Genomic DNA, 19,901 nt, shown 5'->3' with positions numbered 1-19,901 from the left:
TGCCTCAAAATGCTTACGCTATTAGTCATGTACCTGTGTGCTGCAGTTACAGATGATTTTTAAACTTTTCCACATATTATATCATAAACACGTGGAATGTTAAACATGGGAAACATTTCGGGAAAAATGATTCAATTGTCAGGTGAAAACGTCCTGAAAGGAGAACACCCTGGGTCACTTGGCCATTGCTAAGACACACATTATTTTGTCCCTCCCCTGCGCCCTGTAAGTCCCTACAGGATAGGCAGTGTTGACCAAGGGCAGGTGAAGATCTCAGGCACACAGGCGCCATTCTGCATTCTACTTGTGGTTTGTCACACTGCCAGATCCTTTCTGTAGAGATTTCTAACCTTGCTTCAACAACTTCTCTTTGGATTCTATCTGCCAAGTTCTTGTCAGTGGTTCTTTAAAAACCCACTGTGAGATGAATGTGCATGAGCACATATGCACACATGTACACACACACACACACACACACACAGTACTTCCTGGTTATTGTATAGGAGGTATGAAATGTATGTAGATTCCAAACCCTGAAATACTAACATTCTAGGTCTCTCTCATCTCTCTAACCATCTTGCCATGTTTATCTTATTGCAGACACCAACCATGAAGGCCAAGCATCAGGTCTGGGAGCCTGACCATTTGGGACAACCATGCAGATACACTGGATGGTTTCATTATATGAGGGAGCACATAGATCTTTCCCATTAGTGCATAACTGTCCTTAATTGGAGAACAAATTGCCTTAACTCTGTAGCAGCGAACGTGCCACCTTCTAAGATTAAAATACCAGGATCAGGGTTTAGCCAAACCAGATGTGAACAGTGCAGCTATTTTCAGTGTGAGGGGCTGAGACTTAAGCATACATCCTTTATTTGTTTTTAATTGAGTGATTACAGGTGGCACCTAATAAAGTCTCCATGCTGCGACATCCAGAGGGCACTGATTTATTAGGCTTGGTAGGTGTGGACAGTCCAACTTCTGCTTGCATTCCATAGCACAATCCTGCAGGAATGCTCGAGTGACATTTGCCTATTTACTCTTCCTGGTGACTGATGAGGCTCCTTGCTGAGAAGAAAACACCAGCATGATTCAGGAGTGAAGCTAGGCCTCCTTGATATCTTTCCATAAAGTATATTTTCGAAATTCCTTCAAAATTAAGTGATAAATATAAAAGCCATGACGCTCCTTTAGATAGAAGTTAGCCATCAGCACCACACCCCCTGGAGAATACAAATAATGATTCCAAGTTTTTATGTGATGAATACTAATTCTAGAAAAATGTTGAAACTCAAGAGATAGGAGAAAAATGGAGTGCTGAGGTGAGTTGGAACGGGACTACCTGAACATGTCCTCTTGACTCTTCTCCATTTTATTCACAGTGTTCGTAAAGACCCATGAGCCTTAGGATGACTTAAGAAGCCTGAGCCAGGGCAACAGCCAGGCATGTGTGTCCACTGGGTGGGAGGCAGCTAAGACAGAGTTTAGGCTCCAGGGAAGGATGATGGGGTTTGGAGTTGATAGGAATGTTGGAGGTCAAAGGCCAGCCCTCATGGTGTGATGTGGATTCCACAGGCCGGGACTAGGCAAACAGCAAGCTTTTCCTTTAATGGTCACTGGAATATACTCCAGCTCTTGTACAGCTACATCCATGGGAAACAGTTATACTCAAGGTTAGAGAATGATAGAATAGCCAATATTCCTATATCCAATCAGAAGAGATGTAGAAAACAGAGCTGGCTCCACCAAGTAACTAACATTCTGGGGAAAATGGACAGACCAGCACAGAAAGCAAAGGGTCTTTGACTGGACCTGCTTTTTCTAATACCAATTTCTGGGCATCCTTGGGACTTTTGACTGAAATTCCAATTTTATCCCAAAATGATATTTTTTTTATTTTTTCATTAATTAAATAGCATGTCGTTCCATAAGAAACAAGGATGAATTGGTTTTCTCACATTACATAAATCAGGAAATCAGATCAAGGATTAAATGGTACAGTTCCTGATGTCCACAGGGACCTGATGTACCCTTTGTGTCTTTATCATTACATTGTCTTTTCCCTCAAATATCCAGCTAGTATGGTGATGGCAATGGGGATCTCACAAAGCTTAACTTTTTTGAAGGCTTGTTATTTGTCAAGGACAGGCCAAGAGCAAGACAAGAAAAAATGGAAAGTTAACAAGATGGCCCACAGTAGAAAGAGAGAAGCAACTCTTGAAAGTTGTTCTCTGGCCTTTACATGCATACAGATGCCTGCATACAAACACACACACACATTAAAACAAAATTTTAAAAAGATAATGTTGCCCAAATGGGACCAGAGAGAAAAATACATGGAGCCTCCAAAATATATTGTTCATGTTTTAAAGAAAGTATGTTTGATTTTAAGTTGTGTGGTATCTATAAGCAAGAACCATTCTGAGACTTTTGTAAAGCTAATGAATACGTAGATGGAGAAAGTTCCATAAATGTTCATGAACATGGTATAGAATAGAAATATTGTCCCTGGACTAGAAGTTCTTAAATTTTTGAAGAAGACTTGATATGTCTGTAAGGAATTCCATGGAGTTAGTAATATACTCTCAGTTTTGATTAAATTCAAACTTGAATTCTTTTTTGTTTTAATTAGGGGAATTCAACTTTTTTTCTGGTTTGATGACAGAATACTGATGTTTCAATAGAACACTTTGAAACAGAGAATTGTATTTGTTATTATTCTGTCAATCTAAATAACAGAGATTTGTGTTATTATTATGTTAAGGAGTAATGATATTTATTTGGGACACTAGAACATAGCTATGGGAATATATATGCCATGGCAGATGATGAGCATCTTCAAAGACATGAAGGTTAGAGGAAGTTTGTTAAGCCTAAATGAGACGGATTACACAAGACATTTTGAACTAGCAGTCCTTGGCCGCAGGATTAACAAGGGTGGTGCTGGTCTGAGGTTGAACAAACAATTGCTGGGCAGATGTCCTCAAGGGAGTGTCTTTTGTATAAAGGTGAAAGGGCCTTTGTGCAGGATTGTTCTGACAAGAGTCAGTTGTGGTCACACTGTACATGAGAACCCGTCCTTTGTAACCTCTTAGACTAATGACTGTTTTATTTATTTATTTATTTATTTATTTATTTATTTATTTATTTATTTATTTATTTATTTTTGTTACTGGTCAGGGTTCGTACAAGCAACTCCATTTATAGTGATGGCAGTTTTTGCTCTTGTTGGGGTCTTCTAGTTTTCAGGACCAGCTGTCAAACCCTTTGTTGTATTTTTTATTTAGTCCTAACAGCCGTCCTATGAATTAGAAACTATAATTTTATTGAGGTTATAGATTCAAGAACCATCAGCTTGGAGCGGATCCATGGCCTCCCTCTGCCCTCACTGAGCTGGCGGTCGGTAGAGGCAGCTCTAACACCCAGGCCTGGGTGACCCCTACACGCCTGTGTGGCCATGACCTTCACTCCCTCTCTATGCAAAGAACAAAGAGAAGAGGCTAACTAACATCAGTGTGGGTAAGCAGCTTAACTGAGAAGCAGGAGTGGGGGGCAGGTTCCTCTGCTAAATCCCTAAGAAGAAGTCAGTGTTTCTAGGAAGCAGGGCGATGCTGACATGAGGCTGTTCACTGACATCTTGATGTATTAGTCTCTTTCTCATAGGGCAAAGGTTTTAATGGTTGGGATTATGAAAATGACCACTTTATTAAGGTGTTTGCAAAGGCCCAGCCTGGACAACAGTGAAGCCATTTGTTTCTGCTGTGTCAACAACTTTGGCTTTCATAAGGGTCTTTAAGGCATCGGGGAATGGAATTTAAGAACGTAAACAGTCCAAGCAAAACTGCTTATTTTCCTAAAATAGCGAAGCAGAAATGGAGACCCTTTCTGCCTGGTTGCTTTAAGCGACTGCTGGCGTCTTGAGGTTCCTTAGAATGTGTGAGCAAACCAAAGGCTGATGAACTTAAAGGCTCTTTTTAGTATGCTAACCATTCTAGTTGCAGAGGCAGAGAAATATTCTAGGATGTGTTCGCTATTCAATTTAAAGTGAGTTGACATTCACTAACATTTATTTTTACATTATATGTCAAAATACACAGTCAGAAACAAATCCGATTACTCACTAGTAAAAATCAACTTAAATTGTAGTTGGGTCTTCTTAAGGTGCTAAAAAGAATTATTAGTTTTCAAATCTTTTCCAAAGGCCTTTTATTACTCATAAATATCACTGAGTTGGTATGCTGTGGATAGCAATTGAAAAGATTTCACACTTACAGTGAAATGCATTTCCCCTTAAAATGCTAGCATTCTTATCTCCATGTTCATCTTTGGGTCTATAGACCACACTCATATATCATCCAGTTTTAGCATGACAGTATGGAATGGCTTGTTCATCATCTGCTGCTGTAAAGTATAAACTTGAATTTCAACCTACTCCATCTATATTTATTTTACATTAGGAAAAGGTAGTCATCTATGTTTCTCTCCAGCCCGGAGATGAACTAAGGGTGTTATATGGAACTGAAACCTAACTCCCTCTTAAACACTCCATGTGGATCTAAAGAATTATGTTGCAACCATTGACATATGGGAAATGGGATCTAAGCACCTCAAGAATACAGAGGCATGGTGGTCTAAACACCTTCAACACATTCTTGTGGCCAAAAAGTGAATGCTTAGAGCTCATCTCCAAGGCTATTCTGAACAGTTGGTTCTGGTAGCCAAAAATATTGCACATGGTTTGAAACGCTGCACCTGACTTTGATCTCCAAGAATCACCCAACATGGGATTGATACAACAGGAGTTGTGGTTCCCATGATCCTGTGTTGCCTCTGACCAGGGTCAGCAGAATTTAAGAGCAGGAATGATACTTTGCATGCTCTAGCTCCCTCCCCATGGTGCCCATAACACCTGGTGCTTTGGACTTTGCAGGGGAAAATGGAGAGGGAAAAATAAAAAATAAGTAGAAGTTTCTTGTGTACTGGGCTTTTCTGCAAATGTTCAGAAAAGGAGGAAGGAATTAAATCCACTCACAAAGAAGAAGCAAAGAGATTTCATTCCCCTCTAATTTGCCAAGAAGTTGGGAGTTCATTTTATTGTCATTTGTAATATCTAAGATATGGCATTTGATCCATTTGTGTAGAAATGGTGTAGGAGTTTCCAGTGAGGGTACGCAACTTGTTGGGATCATTGTCTACAGCAATTTATGTTCATGGCATCACAATGTTATCATTGCTAAAAGAAATCACATGCATGCTAAGATTCTCCTGACTCTATCATGAGTCCAGTAATGCGCACATCTTACATGTTGGGGCCTCAGGGGACATGCACTAGAAAACAAATGACTTCATATAGTTTTATAAAGAAACTATTGGGGCTGGCAAGATGGTTCAAGATAAAGGCACTTGCCTCCAAGCCTCACAATCTAGGTTTGATTCCCCAGGACCCATGTGGTAGAAGGTGAGAACCAACAGGTTGTTCTCTGACCTCTGAGCACATGCACACACAGACGAGTGGTGACGTCAGAACTCTCTTTTGAAAGGTAACACGTAATAGGTTCTTTTTCAATTGTCAAAGAACTCTATTTTACAACGTGACAGGTACCAGATTACTGTGTGAGTCTAAGAGAGGTCACCGGGCGGGGGAGACCAGAGGCTAGTGACATAGAGACTATGACATTGTCATGGAACTTGACTGCATTGTTCCCTGGACCAGACATCGTTGGTAATTTTCTCAAAGAGGAAGACAGGGAGAAGGGACATTTGAAAATCAAGCTCGTGCCCCGCAACCCCACCCCGGTATTTCTGTCTGAAGACCCACAGCCATTGTGGAAACTCAAGAGATGTAGCAGTGAAGGTGTGTGTTCGGGTCCCTACCCTTGGGGCTATAAGAACTGTAGACAGCCCAGGTCAGGTCCATGGGGACCTTTAAATCAATCACTCTGTGACAGGTGTCAAGAGGAAAAGTTGCTGAAAGTCATCCAAGTATGGTTTCGTTGGAAGGCAGAACCAATTAGAGGTGATTTTTCTTCATGTTTCTTTAAATGTGCGTGGTTTAAAAGAGGATTGTGCCCTTATGAACCAGTTTCCACTATTATATCAAAATGAGATAAAAGTATGGTATGGCTCTAATGCCAATTCGCTTACTCAGTTTTAAGCAGTTGGGCTGTTGTTTTTAGAACATCGTGAAATTTCATTTCATGCTCCAGTAAATCTAGAATGTAATGGCTTGCAGCTTTTCCAGTTGAATTTTCCTCTTCAGACATCTTTGCTTTTCCATCTTTTGAATACAGTCTGGAAGTCTGCCTTGAATGACAGTTCAGATTATCCCTTCACCCCTGCCCATTCCCCCACCTGGCTTTAAAGCTATTCTAAAGTGAACCAGACATGATGAGGCCTGTTGAGAGCTAGAGCATTTTAAAAAAGACCTCAGTGCCTCTGTCTTGGCTTCTTCCGATCTATCGCATGCTCCTTCCACCCTGGTGAGTTGTTTCCTTGTAAACCTTGTGTTCTGTTTTAGCTGAGAAGGTGGCTAGGGGTGAGGCTGTAAGCTCGGAGGTCTGTGCTTGGCTTCCCATGCACAAGGCCTTTGGTTCAATTCCAGTCACAGAAAGCAAGGGAGGAAAGGAGAGGAGGGGGCGGGAGGGGAGAGGAGAGGGATGGAAAAGGAGGAGGGGGAGAGAGGGAGGAGGGAGGCAAAATAGAAGGAAAGGAAGAGAGAGAGAGAGAGAGAGAGAGAGAGAGAGAGAGAGAGAGAGAGAGAGAGAGAGAGAGAGAGAGAGCGTGCAGGAAGGGCCAAGGAAGCTGGCACACATCACCACCTTTCAGGCTTGCACTGCAACACAAGTCTGTCCTGGCTGGCTGTCCTCTCTTTCACCAACGCCACAGGCATCTGCAGCTTCTCTTAACCTTGGGCCTGAAAGTTCCACTCATGAGCCCTCCCCCTCCCCTCCCCCCCGACGGCCTTCATTTACAGCCCGCTGCCGAGCTTCTGCCTAAAACACATCCATGCTCCTTCCGGTTTGTTTTTGCTTTTTCACATCAGAAGCATGAAAGTGCTTAATGTTTCTCATTAACATTTAGTTCCAACTACAAAGACATGTTCCTGCCACAACAAGAACTTCCAAAACTATATGGTACCATTTTTTAAGATATATTTTTTTCTTCCCAGGTTGGCTTTGCAAGTTTACTGTGTCTGTAACGTTTTTACAGTACATAAATGGTAATATCAAACAGTTGCTACTCTGCTGTAAAGCCCTGTGACTTTACCGTGGCATTGTTCCCTCAGATGGCCCTGGCATTTCTGACATTCAGTTGGCAATTTCGAACTTAGATAACTTAAATAACCAACTGGGCCTCCCCTATGAATGGGATTTGAACTTTCATTGCATTTTTTCCTTAGGCCTTTGCTTAAGGCACACTGTTGGATATACTTGCAAATGTGTGGCCTGCTCTCCAGCACACGTAGTGTAGATCTTATAGTTAATGGGGAAAATAGGAGGCAGTTTACCTCCCTCCGACACCTGCTGCCACCCAGTGCTCAGGGTTGCCCAGATCGAGCGGATCAAATTTGCAGGGGGGCATCGCATTCACACTGGGGGAATTGATGGCATCCTCGGAACTTCATCTCACACTCCGTGACTCGGGAACAGTTATTTTGAGTAGTGCTTCTCATTAACTTAGCTTCTTAATGCCTGGGCAGGAGGTTAAATATCTCCCTTATCTTGCATGTTCAGCCTCCTCGACCAGCTTCATCATTCACGGTCCTGGAAGGGTTTATCAAAATGTCACCATGGTTAACATTCCAGAGAAAGCATCCGACTTGCTGGCTCTGGGGACTCACGGTCAGGTCACTCATCAAGACCGATGACAGTGATAGAGACAGTGCCAAAACCAAACAGAGGCTGCAATGGACTCTGTCCTATTAAAAATCCTTTTAGAATGACCAAAAGAAAGAAAAACGGGGGGACTGTTTCACGTCTGTGATTGTAATCATCGTACAGTACAAACTGCCGGGGTTTGCTGCATGTCGCATGCGCTATAAGCAGCCCTACACAACAAGTTCACTGCCATAGTTCTCTCCACCCTCATAGTCAGCCAATAGAGGCGGAACTGAACACTCTGAAACTTCAGGAAGCCAAGCGACAGATCACAGATTATGTCTTGCCATTTAGGGGAATTGCGTTATATAAAATTTATATGAATGTCATAGAGCTGGTGGAATTGAAGCCTCAGCACGAGAAGGAAGAAAACTGACCCCTGGGCATCTGAACTTGCATTGAACTCAGGGAAACAGGGCCCCCATTCACTAGCCAATTAGGATGCCATCTCATATTATTTAGAGTTGTAGAAACAAACAAACAAACAAAAATCCTATGAGTAGGAATGGGTTCTTGTGTGTGTGTGTGTGTGTGTGTGTGTGTGTGTGTGTGTGTGTGTGTGTGTGTTTCTTGGTTTGTTTGTTTTTTTTTTTTCAAGACAGGGTTTCTCCATGTAGTTTTGGTGCCTGTCCTGGATCTCGCTCTGTAGACCCAGCTGGCCTCGAACTCACAGACCTGGCTCTGCCTCCAAAGTACTGAGATTAAAGGCATTCGACGATGACGACGCCCGGCTTGAAATGTTGTGTTTATATGATATTCAGACATCATATCTTAAAATGTGCTGCAAATTAGGGCATGAAAGGCTGGGTGTGGCAACTCACACCTGTAAATTCTAGTAGTTACTGAAAGGCTGAAGCAGGAGGATTTGCATAAATTCCAGAGAAGTCTGGATACAGAATAAGATCTTGTCTTAAAGGGGTAGAGTGGTGAACTTGGAATAATTAAGGATAAAGAAAAATGCATGTGGCAATTTAAATTTCAAAGAGCATAAAACTAAATAAAATATAACCAATGTATTTGTAATTCACATGCATAAATAAAAACACTGAGGGGAAATGCGTTGCTATAGTAATAATTGTGGCTTGATTAAAAGGCATTTTAGTGTCTCAATTTTTCCACAAGTTTCCCTAAAACTTTGCCAACCTCTATTTATGAATGTATTTATATATACACATGTAAGCATCTGTGTGTGCAGATATATGAATTTTTAAGTTGAAAACTACTACTGTCTCTTAGAAAGGTTCGAGCTATAAAGCGGACAAAGTGCCTCCCTCGGGCTTTATGACAACCCTATGTATAACTGCGTAAGTAACCCGATTACTGGGAAGCACACTAACCACCGTAAAAAGTCAGGTGGAGAATTTCCCTGTGTCTCTGCTGTCGTCTGGGGGTGTCAGCCGTAGACCTAACATCAGGGGTAGATTTCAGCAGTGAACTTGAGCACACTGAAGGAGAAATAAATCTCTCTAGGGGTGCCTCCTTTGTGTGTGTGTGAGAGAGGGGGGGAGGGGGAGGGGAAGAGGGAGAGAGAGAGAGAGAGAGAGAGAGAGAGAGAGAGAGAGAGAGAATGTGTACAAGATAAGTAACACTAGCCTTCCAGAACCATGTAAATGATGAGCAATGTAAGTGGTGAGCAATGAAGAATTCCGTATCCCACCTATTGTCAAGCTTCTAGAACTGTCAAATGCCAAAGGAACTTAGAAGGGCAAGGCTGATCTTTCTCCTAACCATCTTTGTTTCTTCTTTCTTTTCTTAAGACAGAGTCCTACTGTGTAGCCCAGGCTAGCCTGAAACATGAGCTGCTCCTGCCTCTACCTCTTGAGTGTTGAGATAATAGTTGTATGCTACCCTGCTTTGTTTGGTCTCTGTTCCGGTAAGCTACCTGTTTCACCAGGGTATTGATTTCCTCATCAGCCATTGACCTGGGTCTCCATACTTTGACACCAGACAAATTAACGGAAGTACAAAGAGTAACAAAACCACATTTGTCAGTCCTGATTTCAAGTAAAAGACAATAATATATTGCCCACAAGAAGGTACATCTTATTGACAAAGCCATGATGAGCCTTCCAGTAGGGCTTTTCTTCCAGACATTTTTTAAACAGAAATTCATTCTATTGTTGCTATCCCATGTCTGGGCCTGTATCTGACAGCAAAACACTATTTTGAGAAGCATGTATATGTGTCTCGGGTAGTAGAGTCTTTCAAAGCTGTGTTGACTGATTTGGGGTAAAGTCTTGGGGAGAAAATACCTGGAAGCAATTTACCCTCTGTCTACCAAATCTGGGTGCCAGGGAAAGCCAACTGCTAGCTCCCTGACCTAGAGAGGCACTGGGGTGACCCCATGCACATCCCTCTCAGCATGTGAATGGCACCAGGAGGGACAGGGTGTCTCTCCCAGCCCTGGTGCTTGGGTCTAAGCTTCAGGATCGTCATGTGTAGTTAGAAGGCTGCAGTGATCATCAACACTGCAGATCCCCAGACCCGTGTACAGCCCCTGCCGGTGCTGGTATCCATCCTAGGTTATCTGTTGACCCAGAGCATTCTTCTGAACCTACAACAAAAACGCATTTGCTCAGTCCAAAGATCAAAGCTTGTGGTACCTCTTCTTGCCACTTCTCTGATTTTCCATTAGAAGGAGGCCCACCAGGTCCCTGGGGATCGAGGATTCCCAGGTGGAATAGCAGGACTGTTACATGTCTGAATGTCTGTCTATTGTTTGCTCCTTCTCAGGGGTGGGTCTATGTTTCCAGCTCTTACAGGTTCTCATATTCTTTGCATTGGGCTTAGTGGATACACAATACAGCATCAGTTAATGTGTGTACTGAGTCCAGGCAAAGTCCTGGCAACGAATTACCAACACCATCGCCCCACCAGCCACTACCTCACCACAGCTGCTGCCCCTGCCACAGCGCCTACCATGGCCACTGCCTCCTTAGCAGTTTCAGCACGCTCCAAGATAACTGATGTGGAGTTGAATCACCCAGGCAGGAGTCACTCCGGCAGGCCACCCTCTATCTTTATCTTTATGGAATGGAGATCCCACCTGTGTGACATTTCTAAAGCTACATGACCCATGGCAGACCACTGACCAGCTAGCCTCCATCCCAAAATAGACAACGGCTCTTTTGGGTCTTTTCGTGGACTTTCGGTGACCCACTCCACGCAAGCCAAGTGCATTCTCCTGCTTCTTTTTATTGAGGCCCTGCTTCCAAGTATCAAAGCCGATTTTGAGTGTTAAAACGCCTTCATTTTCACGCATCAAAGGAGCCTCGCAGTTTGGGGGAATGGAGAAAACCATGTAATTTGCATTTGGCTGCACAGAGCAAAGGTTCTCTTGAAATTCAAAGTGATCTCAACTTAGTTTTTAGTTATTTATACTTCTAGATGTGAAACGAAGACCAAAAAAAAAAAAAAAAAAAAAAAAAAAAAATTCTCTCTGTTTACTTTACCAACCTTAAGCTCAGAGTCGCTGGGTGAAGTGCCTTCCCCCCATCCCTCCCACCCCCTTTCTCTCTTAATTGCCATACCTCCAAGAAGCTGACCTTCGCATGCCATCAATCATGCTGCAAGAGGTACATCAAAAGCTGCTCCCGCCAGCCCCGCCCATCGCTGTGAAGTCCAAGTGACACACATTCATTTCCGCCGCTCGCAGCTGCAGGGCAGCCTGGCTGCCCTGCAGTGGTATTTCATGTGTCTGAACTGTGTGGCCGCCCTGCATAATTCAGGAAATGAGTTTACTCTATCTGTGACACACATCGTGTTCACACGGTTTCCGTGGCAGCCAGCATGGTGCCAGGCTCGGCAGGAACTGCTAGCCTTGCAGCCCCGGGGCGCATGCCCTGGTGCTCTCTCAGCCCTGGGGCGCATGCCCTGGTGCTCTCTCAACCCCGGGGGTGCATGCCCATTGCTCCTTCGGCCCCAGGACACATGCCCTGATGCTCTTTCAGCCCCCGGGCGCATACACTGGTGCTCTTTCAGCCCTAGGGTGCATGCCCTGGTGCTCCCTCAGCCATAGGGTGCATGCACTGGTGCTCTCTCAGCCCTGGGGCTCATACCCTGGTGCTCTCTCAGCCCTGGGGCGCATGCCCTGGTGCTCTCTCAGCCCCGGGGCGCATACGATGGTGCTCCCTCAGCCCCGGGGGCGCATACCCTGGTGCTCCCTCTCCTACTACCTACTGCTCCAGTTCCACCCCACCTGATGGTGATTTTCATCACACCTGTCACCTGAGAAAGTGTGCTTCTCTTTGTGTGCTGGAAATTTCTGTATGTAATCCAACCAGGGAATAATAAAAATGCAGATATTAAAAACAGAATGCTTGTTTAAGGCGGCAGGGCCTCTCGGCAGTCACCACTCAGCTAACCGGAAGCTGAACAATGATGCCTATCTTTTGATGATGCTTGCCCCCAACCCCAGTAAAACTTGACCTCACTTACGAAGCTCATACCCATTTCTTGCGCATGACCTCTGCCGCAACAGGTTTAAAACAAGTCTAGATTGGTGAGGGGGAGGTCCTCTAGTCACTGTGGAGTATTCATTCTCTCAAATGGAGAAGGGGAGCCGCAGAGTCTGTCCAGCATCAAAACACAGCTCCAGTCAGCAATGAGGTTTGGTTCTTTACACTGGGTTAACCATCTCCAGGGTCATAAAGCAAGGCCTCTGTCCTCCGCCGCAGCTGAGTTTACACACTGTTTCCAGATTGTTTATCCTGGCCCAGAATCAAGGCAACAATGTATTTCCATTATACGTGTTTGACAGACTAAGAGGGGCAGGGGGGGAGGCTGCAAGGGGCAGGTTTGTGATTTCTTTTTGTATTTACATCAAAGGGACTTTTTAGAGTCCCGAAGATTATGAACCAGTCTAAACATCGCGTCCATGCAGCAGAGGTGGAGAGAGTTGAGGCTTGTGCCAAATGTCCAGATCTGGGTCAGTAAAGCCAAATCCATTCATAGCCTCAGCTGGAGTTAAACACATCACGCTTGTTACCACACAGTCTTACACACAAGCTAGGTTCTTGGTGAGCAATATTTATTCTCATGTTTGAACACTGAATGCCTACTGTGAGTAGGGTGGCACCCTAGAAGGGCCAGGTGTTGGTATAGCATCTGCACATTTTGTGATGGCCCCTGTGTCCCATGTAGTGGTGCCACGGTACTGAACCAGGGTGAGGTTCCCTAAGCCCTGAAGGACTTGTCTGTGCTGGGCAGTCTTTCCCTTGAAAGCTCAATTTTCTGAGGATGTTCCCTGGAGCACAGTATGACATCTTCCACAAGGAAATATTCAAGGCTGACCAAAAGGACCCCATTTAAATTATGTCCACAGTGGGTCCCTTGGCACAGAGCCAAATGGGTGTGATCTGAATGAATGTTTTACTTCTTCTATATTTGTCTGTGTATGTGTGTGATGTACATGCACATGGGTGTATATACACGTGTACAATGTGCACACGTGGAGAGAGACAGAAGTTGACATCAGATGTCTTTCTCAGTTCTTCCCCATGTTATTTATTGAGTCAGGGTCTCTCTCTGAACCCAGAGCTTAACAGTTCAGCTGGTCTAGCTACCTGTGAGCCCTGAGAATCTCCTGCCTGAGCCTCTGGAGGCAAACTGTCACTCCTGCCCAGCCTCACTTAAAAAAAAAAAAAAAAAAAAAAAGCATTTTCTTGTTCTGATGGAAAAAAACAACATGAAAAAATATCAAAAATGGTGGCCAACCAAATCATTGAACACCATTGATACAACAAGAGTCCCACAGATGTCCCTCAGACCAGTGGTGCTTGGATTTCTTCAGTTTTTGCCTATCGTTATAATACACTTAGCACAAAATTTTTAACTGTAAGGTGATCTGTCAGCACAGATAGTTAAGTCTGTGGCAAACCATCCCTTATGGTGGTAATTCTTCAGCTTTACTGTTTGTGAAAGTGACCTATCACCATTACATGGCTTCTTCAACAGAATGGGACGGGGGAGCAGATTCCACGACCTGTCCAGAGCAGCAGTGACTTCCCCAGCCTACCTCAAGAAATCCGATTTCTAGACATGGAGGTTTGTAGGGAAGACCCTCAGGTGAAAAGGGTCAAGAAATCCGATTTCTAGACATGGAGGTTTGTAGGGAAGACCCTCAGGTGGGAAGGGTCAAGAAATCCGATTTCTAGACATGGAGGTTTGTAGGGAAGACCCTCAGGTGGGAAGGGAATTTAGCAAGCAACAAACAGCCTATGTAACACCCAGAGTTGCCCTTGGGGTTAATCCAGTCTTCCCGATGGATTTTCAAATGCAGATTTCAAATCAACAGACCAGTGTGGACCGTTGTTATAGTCTTGGCGTGGAGATGGGAACCATGGGGAGCTAACACAGAGAAAGACACAGACCCTTTCGTTCTGAAAAGACTTTTGCTGGCTGCTCCCTTTTTCAGCAGATTCTCCCGGACGCCCCACATTACTGCCTCCCTCCTTGAGTGATAGAACACTCAAGGCCCTTCTCTTTGGCCAATCCCCTTAATGCCAGAGTACACACTGGGCCAGGAGAAGTGGGTGGTTACAGATTTCCACTCCATTTGGAAATTAATAGCCTGTGATATAGCCAGAAGGTGCTAGGAAGGAATCAGAAAGCCTTCTTTCCAGGCTCAGGACTTCACACACTAGGCTTATCACCTTGAGCCAGTCTCTCAGGTCCTTGGTGCCTGCTGGTGAACTGGGCAAAGTGGAGATCTCTAAGGTAGGCATGAAAGCCTCATCTTTATTCAGAGTACGTAAGACAAATCCACCGGCACTGGCTTCTGACTGTGGAGGGGAAGTACTAATGCCAAGCAACAAACCAGAATGCCTTGCCTTCCCCTGCCCGAGGCCTCTAGTTCTGTGGGAGGAGGAGGTGCTCCCGTAGCCTGGGAGACCAGCTCCACTTCAGCATGGAGATGGTTGAAACTTGGCTCAGCTTGTCGGAGTCTCAGACCCAACTTCTAGCTTCTCTGCTTTCCGGCTCTGTGAGCCTGAGCAGGGCTCCTGGATTCCAGAGCCCCCGTCTGTAAAGGTGATAAATGACTCCATAGCATTGTGAGTGGGGGTTCACAAGAATGGAAACCCTGTGTGTGTGTATCTCACCCAGCCTGGCACAGGGCATGCTGTCAGAATGTCTGGGGATGGTGGTGGTGACAATGTCCCATTCACTTTCTGAAGCCCGCACCTGGCTCTAAACGGCTATTCAATAAATATTTGTACAGAGAGGGGAATGAGGTGGCAGTGGACACAGCGAGGAGGCCTGATTGGAGGAGCATCAACTTAAAATACTTGCTTTCTCCGTGTATAAAACCCAGAGTTTCTAAACCTCTAAAGCAGGGGGACTAGAGAATTTCTATAGCAGTGAGGCAGGTGACATAAAATAATGACCTGGCACTTAGGGTCTGAGTACACCATCTCTTTCAGGGGGGATAGTCATGTTGAGTTCTATGGCCTCCCTCTAAGAAATTCATATTCCACATGAAATAGACCAAGTCCTTACAACTAAGTCAATTTCTAAACAAATACTCCATGGGCCAAATGCACTGCCAGACTGACCTTGGCATTGCCTCCCCATCTCCTGCCTGCATGGAAAGTGTTCTGGCTTGGATTCTTTATTTGCAAATGTCCCCAGTAAGTGTGAGAGCCATGCACCCCTGGAAGTTATTAAAGGGTGCCCGTGGATGCCCTTCACTTCCTAATGGTTATATTCTGATGTCCAGGATTGCTGCAGTTAGCAAGTTCAAGACCAGCCTAGGATACCTAAGTCCTTGCCGTAACCCCACCCCCACAAAAATGAATTTTGGTGGGCAAGAGCCCATTCTGTGTGTGTGTGTGTGTGTGTGTGTGTGTGTGTGTGTGTGTGTGTACTTGGGGATCTCTTGCTACCCAAGAAAGGGTCTTTCTAAACTCTCATCACTGAAAATGAGAAATTCCCCTTTGCTTTCTCTGCCTGTTCTAAAGAGTTTGCAGACAGACAGACAGACAGACCGCTTGGCCTGTTTGTTATGACCAATGCTTCCCAAAAGTGGGTACACTGGTCAGGACAGTGGTGCGACTGTGTGGAAAGACCCCTTGGGATCTCACTGCAGATTTCATTGCCTTATAAAATGTGGCTAAAGTAAGGCAGTATGAAGGAATTTGAGCAGAGTCCCCAGAGCCGTGGCTGCCCGGGAGCAGATGTGCTATCCTGGACTCACTCCATGGATACTATTAAAATGTTGCTAATTCCACTGAAGCCTTTTGTTAAGAGACTCCATGGAAACCATTTCCAAATGGTTTCATACCTAGTAATAATTGTGGCTCTGTTATTTTAAGGACAGTGTAATGTGCTAAAATGCTTTGTTGGCTGCTGGAATGGTTGCAGCCTATTGACCTACCTCCTACCGAAGTCATTAGGATGACCCAGCATGTGCTCTGGGTACTTGCCTGTGGGATTTGAGGGGCTAATAAATAACACCCACTTTCTCACACGCGCGCGCGCGCACTTGGGTTCTCCTCTGATTGATAAATGCACAGTGGAGACAGAGAGATGGCAGTCCAGATGCCAGCTTTGCCAAATGAAGGTAGGCAAGAAAATGACTACATGTGTGGCATGAAGTCGTGCACCATCCTACAGGATGTGTGGTCCACAGACAGGCACCTGCCCCAGGGAGCAACTTCTTATTGTTGTTGTTGTTGGTTGGTTGGTTTTTCAAGATAGGGTTTCTCTGTGTAGCTTTGGTGCCTTTCCTGGAACTCACTTGGTAGCCCAGACTGCCCTTGAACTCACAGAGATCCACCTGGCTCTGCCTCCCGAGTGTTGGGATTAAAGGTGTGCGCCACCACTGCCGGGCAGGAGCAGCTTCTTAGTCTCCTTCCCCAGCACACAAATGGGAACCACGGGTACAGTGTACATGGCTTACCTCCCTGGAGAGGAGTGGGAACAGAAGACCAGGAGCACTAGCTGAGAGCCCTTCTGTGGGGGGGAGGAAACCGCTATCCTTCCCCAAGTCTGCCTTTCCTGCCTGCATTCTCTCTGCCTAGTTCTGTGAAATATTCAGCCAATGGCTGCGTTTTTATGTGATTTTTGTAACCTTCTCCAGATTCATTTTAGAACAGTTTGGCTCCAATCATTTAACTAGTAAATAATAAAATCACAAGACTCCAGCCTGACATGGTGGTGCACACCTTTAATTCCAGCCCTGGGGCTGGGGGGTGAGGTGAGTCAGAGAAGCAGGTGCATCTCTAAGTTAGAGGCCAGCCTGGTCTACACAGTAAGTTCCAGGACAGCCAGGACTACATAATAGACCCTGTCTCAATAATAATAATATTTATTATTATTATTATTATTATTATTATTATTATTATTATTATTCACAAGAACCTTTTCTTCTTCCTCTTCTTCATTCTCTCCTCTCTTTTTGTAGAAGACAAGCACAGCAGTGTCCATTTATTTATTCATTTTCATTGGCACAGGGTCTCACTGTACTAATATGCTAACTGCCAACTCCAACATGATCCTCCCTCCTAATCCACTCAAGTGGCGGGGGCCTACCACACCTGCCTTTACCCACTTTGGAACACACTGGAGGAGACTGTAAACAAGTGAGTTCTTTTTCTCCAGTCTAGAAATGAGACACCTGGCCACATCCCGGGGGACATCTTCTCTTCGTTGAATGTCCAATCCCAGACACACGCCTGCGGGCACACACACACACACACACACACACACACACACACACACACACACTGGTTACTCCTGAGCCAAGGCCTTCCTGGATAGCTGCTCACGGACTCCCTGGTTCTTTTCCAGAGCATAGGAAACTTGGCAACATGACTGTGACCGTGAAGAAGACTGTCCCCTCGCCCGAGGCCCTGCAGATCCTCTACCAGAGAATGAGGTATGAGTACGAGTTCTACCACTACGTCAAAGAGCAGTTCCACCTGCTGAAGCGCAAGCTGGGACTGAAGTCCCGCACCAGACCTCCTCTGCGGCCACAGTTCTTCATTCCCACCCCTCTGGAGACCGAGGAGCCAATCGACGACGAGGAACAAGATGATGAGAAGTGGCTGGAAGACATCTATAAGAGGTGATACCAGCGTGACGTCGCCACCACGGCTGTGTGCCCTGCTTCCCAGAAAGTTCTTTGGGGAAGAAAACATCTGAAGGAACTTTCGTTAATGCTCGGGTGCATTAAAAAGAACAAAACATTCCCACATGTTGGGGTCATTGGGAGATGCCCGGTTTTGCGGGTTTTATTTGTTTAATTTTATTCTGTTTTTTTTTTTTTTTCTTGCCTCCTTGAGTCTTTCCAGATACACTAGATTGGTCCAGCACAAGGCACCTCGTCATAAAACAGCCTTCCCTATCCTCTGCCCACCCCTTACAGTGAGAGAAGAGGGAGAAATGTGTCCTCCAGCCCAATCATTTTTATCATTTTATCATAAGGTGTCTCTAAAAATATTACTTCCACAGTAGATATCCATCCAGATTTGTATCTTGCAGTAGAAACAACCATTTCAGAGAGAGGGGGGTCTAAAAGCATCTGGTAGTAGAAAGGGGACCGAAAGGAACACGAGGGAGGGTCCCCTGGTTATGGAGGGTAGGACGCAGCCTCTGGTCTATCTCAGGGGACGCTGTCACCAAGAACAGAGTACTTGTCGCCGAGAACGTAAGACAGCTCTGGCACCCACCCAATCAGAGCCGGGGAAACTTGTCAAGATGAAAGCGCACGCATGGTAAGCTCCACCGAGACATTCCATTTTCAAGTGTCATTCTGTTTGGAAGGAGCGTAACGAGGAACGGCGTTTGCCTGTTATGTCAAGTGTGGGCGGGACAGATCAAATATGAGGGCCGTGTGGCATCAGGAGAAGGCCGTGGCCATCTGAAGCCTCTCTGCCTCCTGGGTGGTTCCAAGTGGAAGCACCAGACACTGATTTACCTTTGGCCTTGATATTTATGCCAGGGATCGTAAGCGTGGCTGTCCACCAGGCACAGTTCTCCCAAGCACACTCACAGCCAAATTGTGCTTTACAGAATTTGGTCTCTTTCATAACTTCTAGACCTGCAAGAGCTGCTGTGATTCAGTAACAAAGGGCCCTCCCTAAGTCCTGTGTAAACAGCAGTTGAATCGTATTTTACAGAACCTGCTTGCTCCCAATAATCTTTCCCAGGGATATCAATGCCAGAAACAGCAAGACTTCTGGACAGGGCACTGCTCGGCCAGCGTTTGAGTAGGTTGGCAACCCCTTGTGACCTGAGTAGACACTGGGCAAGCCTTTTGCACCCAAATATGCCTTCCACTTCTTCCCTCCCGCCAATTCCCCACCACCCACGATACTTCCATTCCTTGAATTGTGTCTGTCTTTTAAAAAAGTCCTGAAAAGTGCATATTCTCTCTGTTGGGTGTTGTGCAACTCGCTGAGAGCCAGAGTGTGGTGGTGGCAGCAGGCAGGACACCAGTGACAACTTGTATCTGCTTCAGGTTTACCCCAGAGCCGGCCCTTGAATAACACTAGCCAAGTAAGTTAGTTTATACAGGACTCTGACTTGACACAAGCCACGCGGTTTCTGCTTCCCAGAGACCATCAAGTCTCTCTAGCATTTTTCCCCTTCCTTCTCTAAAACTCGACACAAGCCAAAGTCTAAAGCCAGTCATTTTGAAAACAGTCCAGTGCATACATACTGAAGCTACTTCATCATGAAATGCATTAAGAAGGCTCCAGCCCACGGGCACCCAGGGAAGGGCAGGAATCACAGAGACGGAAGTCCAGTACTGGCCACTCATGAGCCTCCTTTCTGCCTCAGAGAACTGGGACAGGAAGTGAATAACAGAACTGTTCACAGAAGGGGAAATAGCCTTTATGCTGTTCAGAGAGACCTGAGCCTTCCCATTAATCAGACTTTCCAGAGCAATCTAGAAAACAGCCACCATTCTCCAGACTAGTAGAAGAAGAGCAGCAAGTCATGTCCATGACATCGTATATAGAGTGTCGGTGAGCTTACACACCCAGTGTGCAGTCTCACAGTCTGAAGATGAAGTTG

The 19,901-nt window shown here is 45.2% G+C and overlaps 1 protein-coding gene across 1 annotated transcript in view; it reads left to right on the top strand.

Moving 5' to 3' along the window:
* Ust (uronyl 2-sulfotransferase) overlaps nt 1-18,069 on the top strand; it is a 284,504-nt gene extending 266,435 nt beyond the window's left edge. Inside the window, exon 8 of the mRNA XM_028861084.2 lies at nt 17,670-18,069. Coding sequence (XP_028716917.1) covers nt 17,670-17,950 — 281 coding nt within the window. The 3' untranslated portion in view covers nt 17,951-18,069. The remainder of the gene's footprint in view (nt 1-17,669) is intronic.
* Nucleotides 18,070-19,901: the final 1,832 nt, after the last annotated feature.

This window comes from Peromyscus leucopus, chromosome 8a (genome assembly GCF_004664715.2).
Source record: "Peromyscus leucopus breed LL Stock chromosome 8a, UCI_PerLeu_2.1, whole genome shotgun sequence".
NCBI lineage: Eukaryota > Metazoa > Chordata > Mammalia > Rodentia > Cricetidae > Peromyscus > Peromyscus leucopus.
Note: the sequence above shows the minus strand (reverse complement) of the source record. Positions and strands in the feature narration are given on the sequence as shown.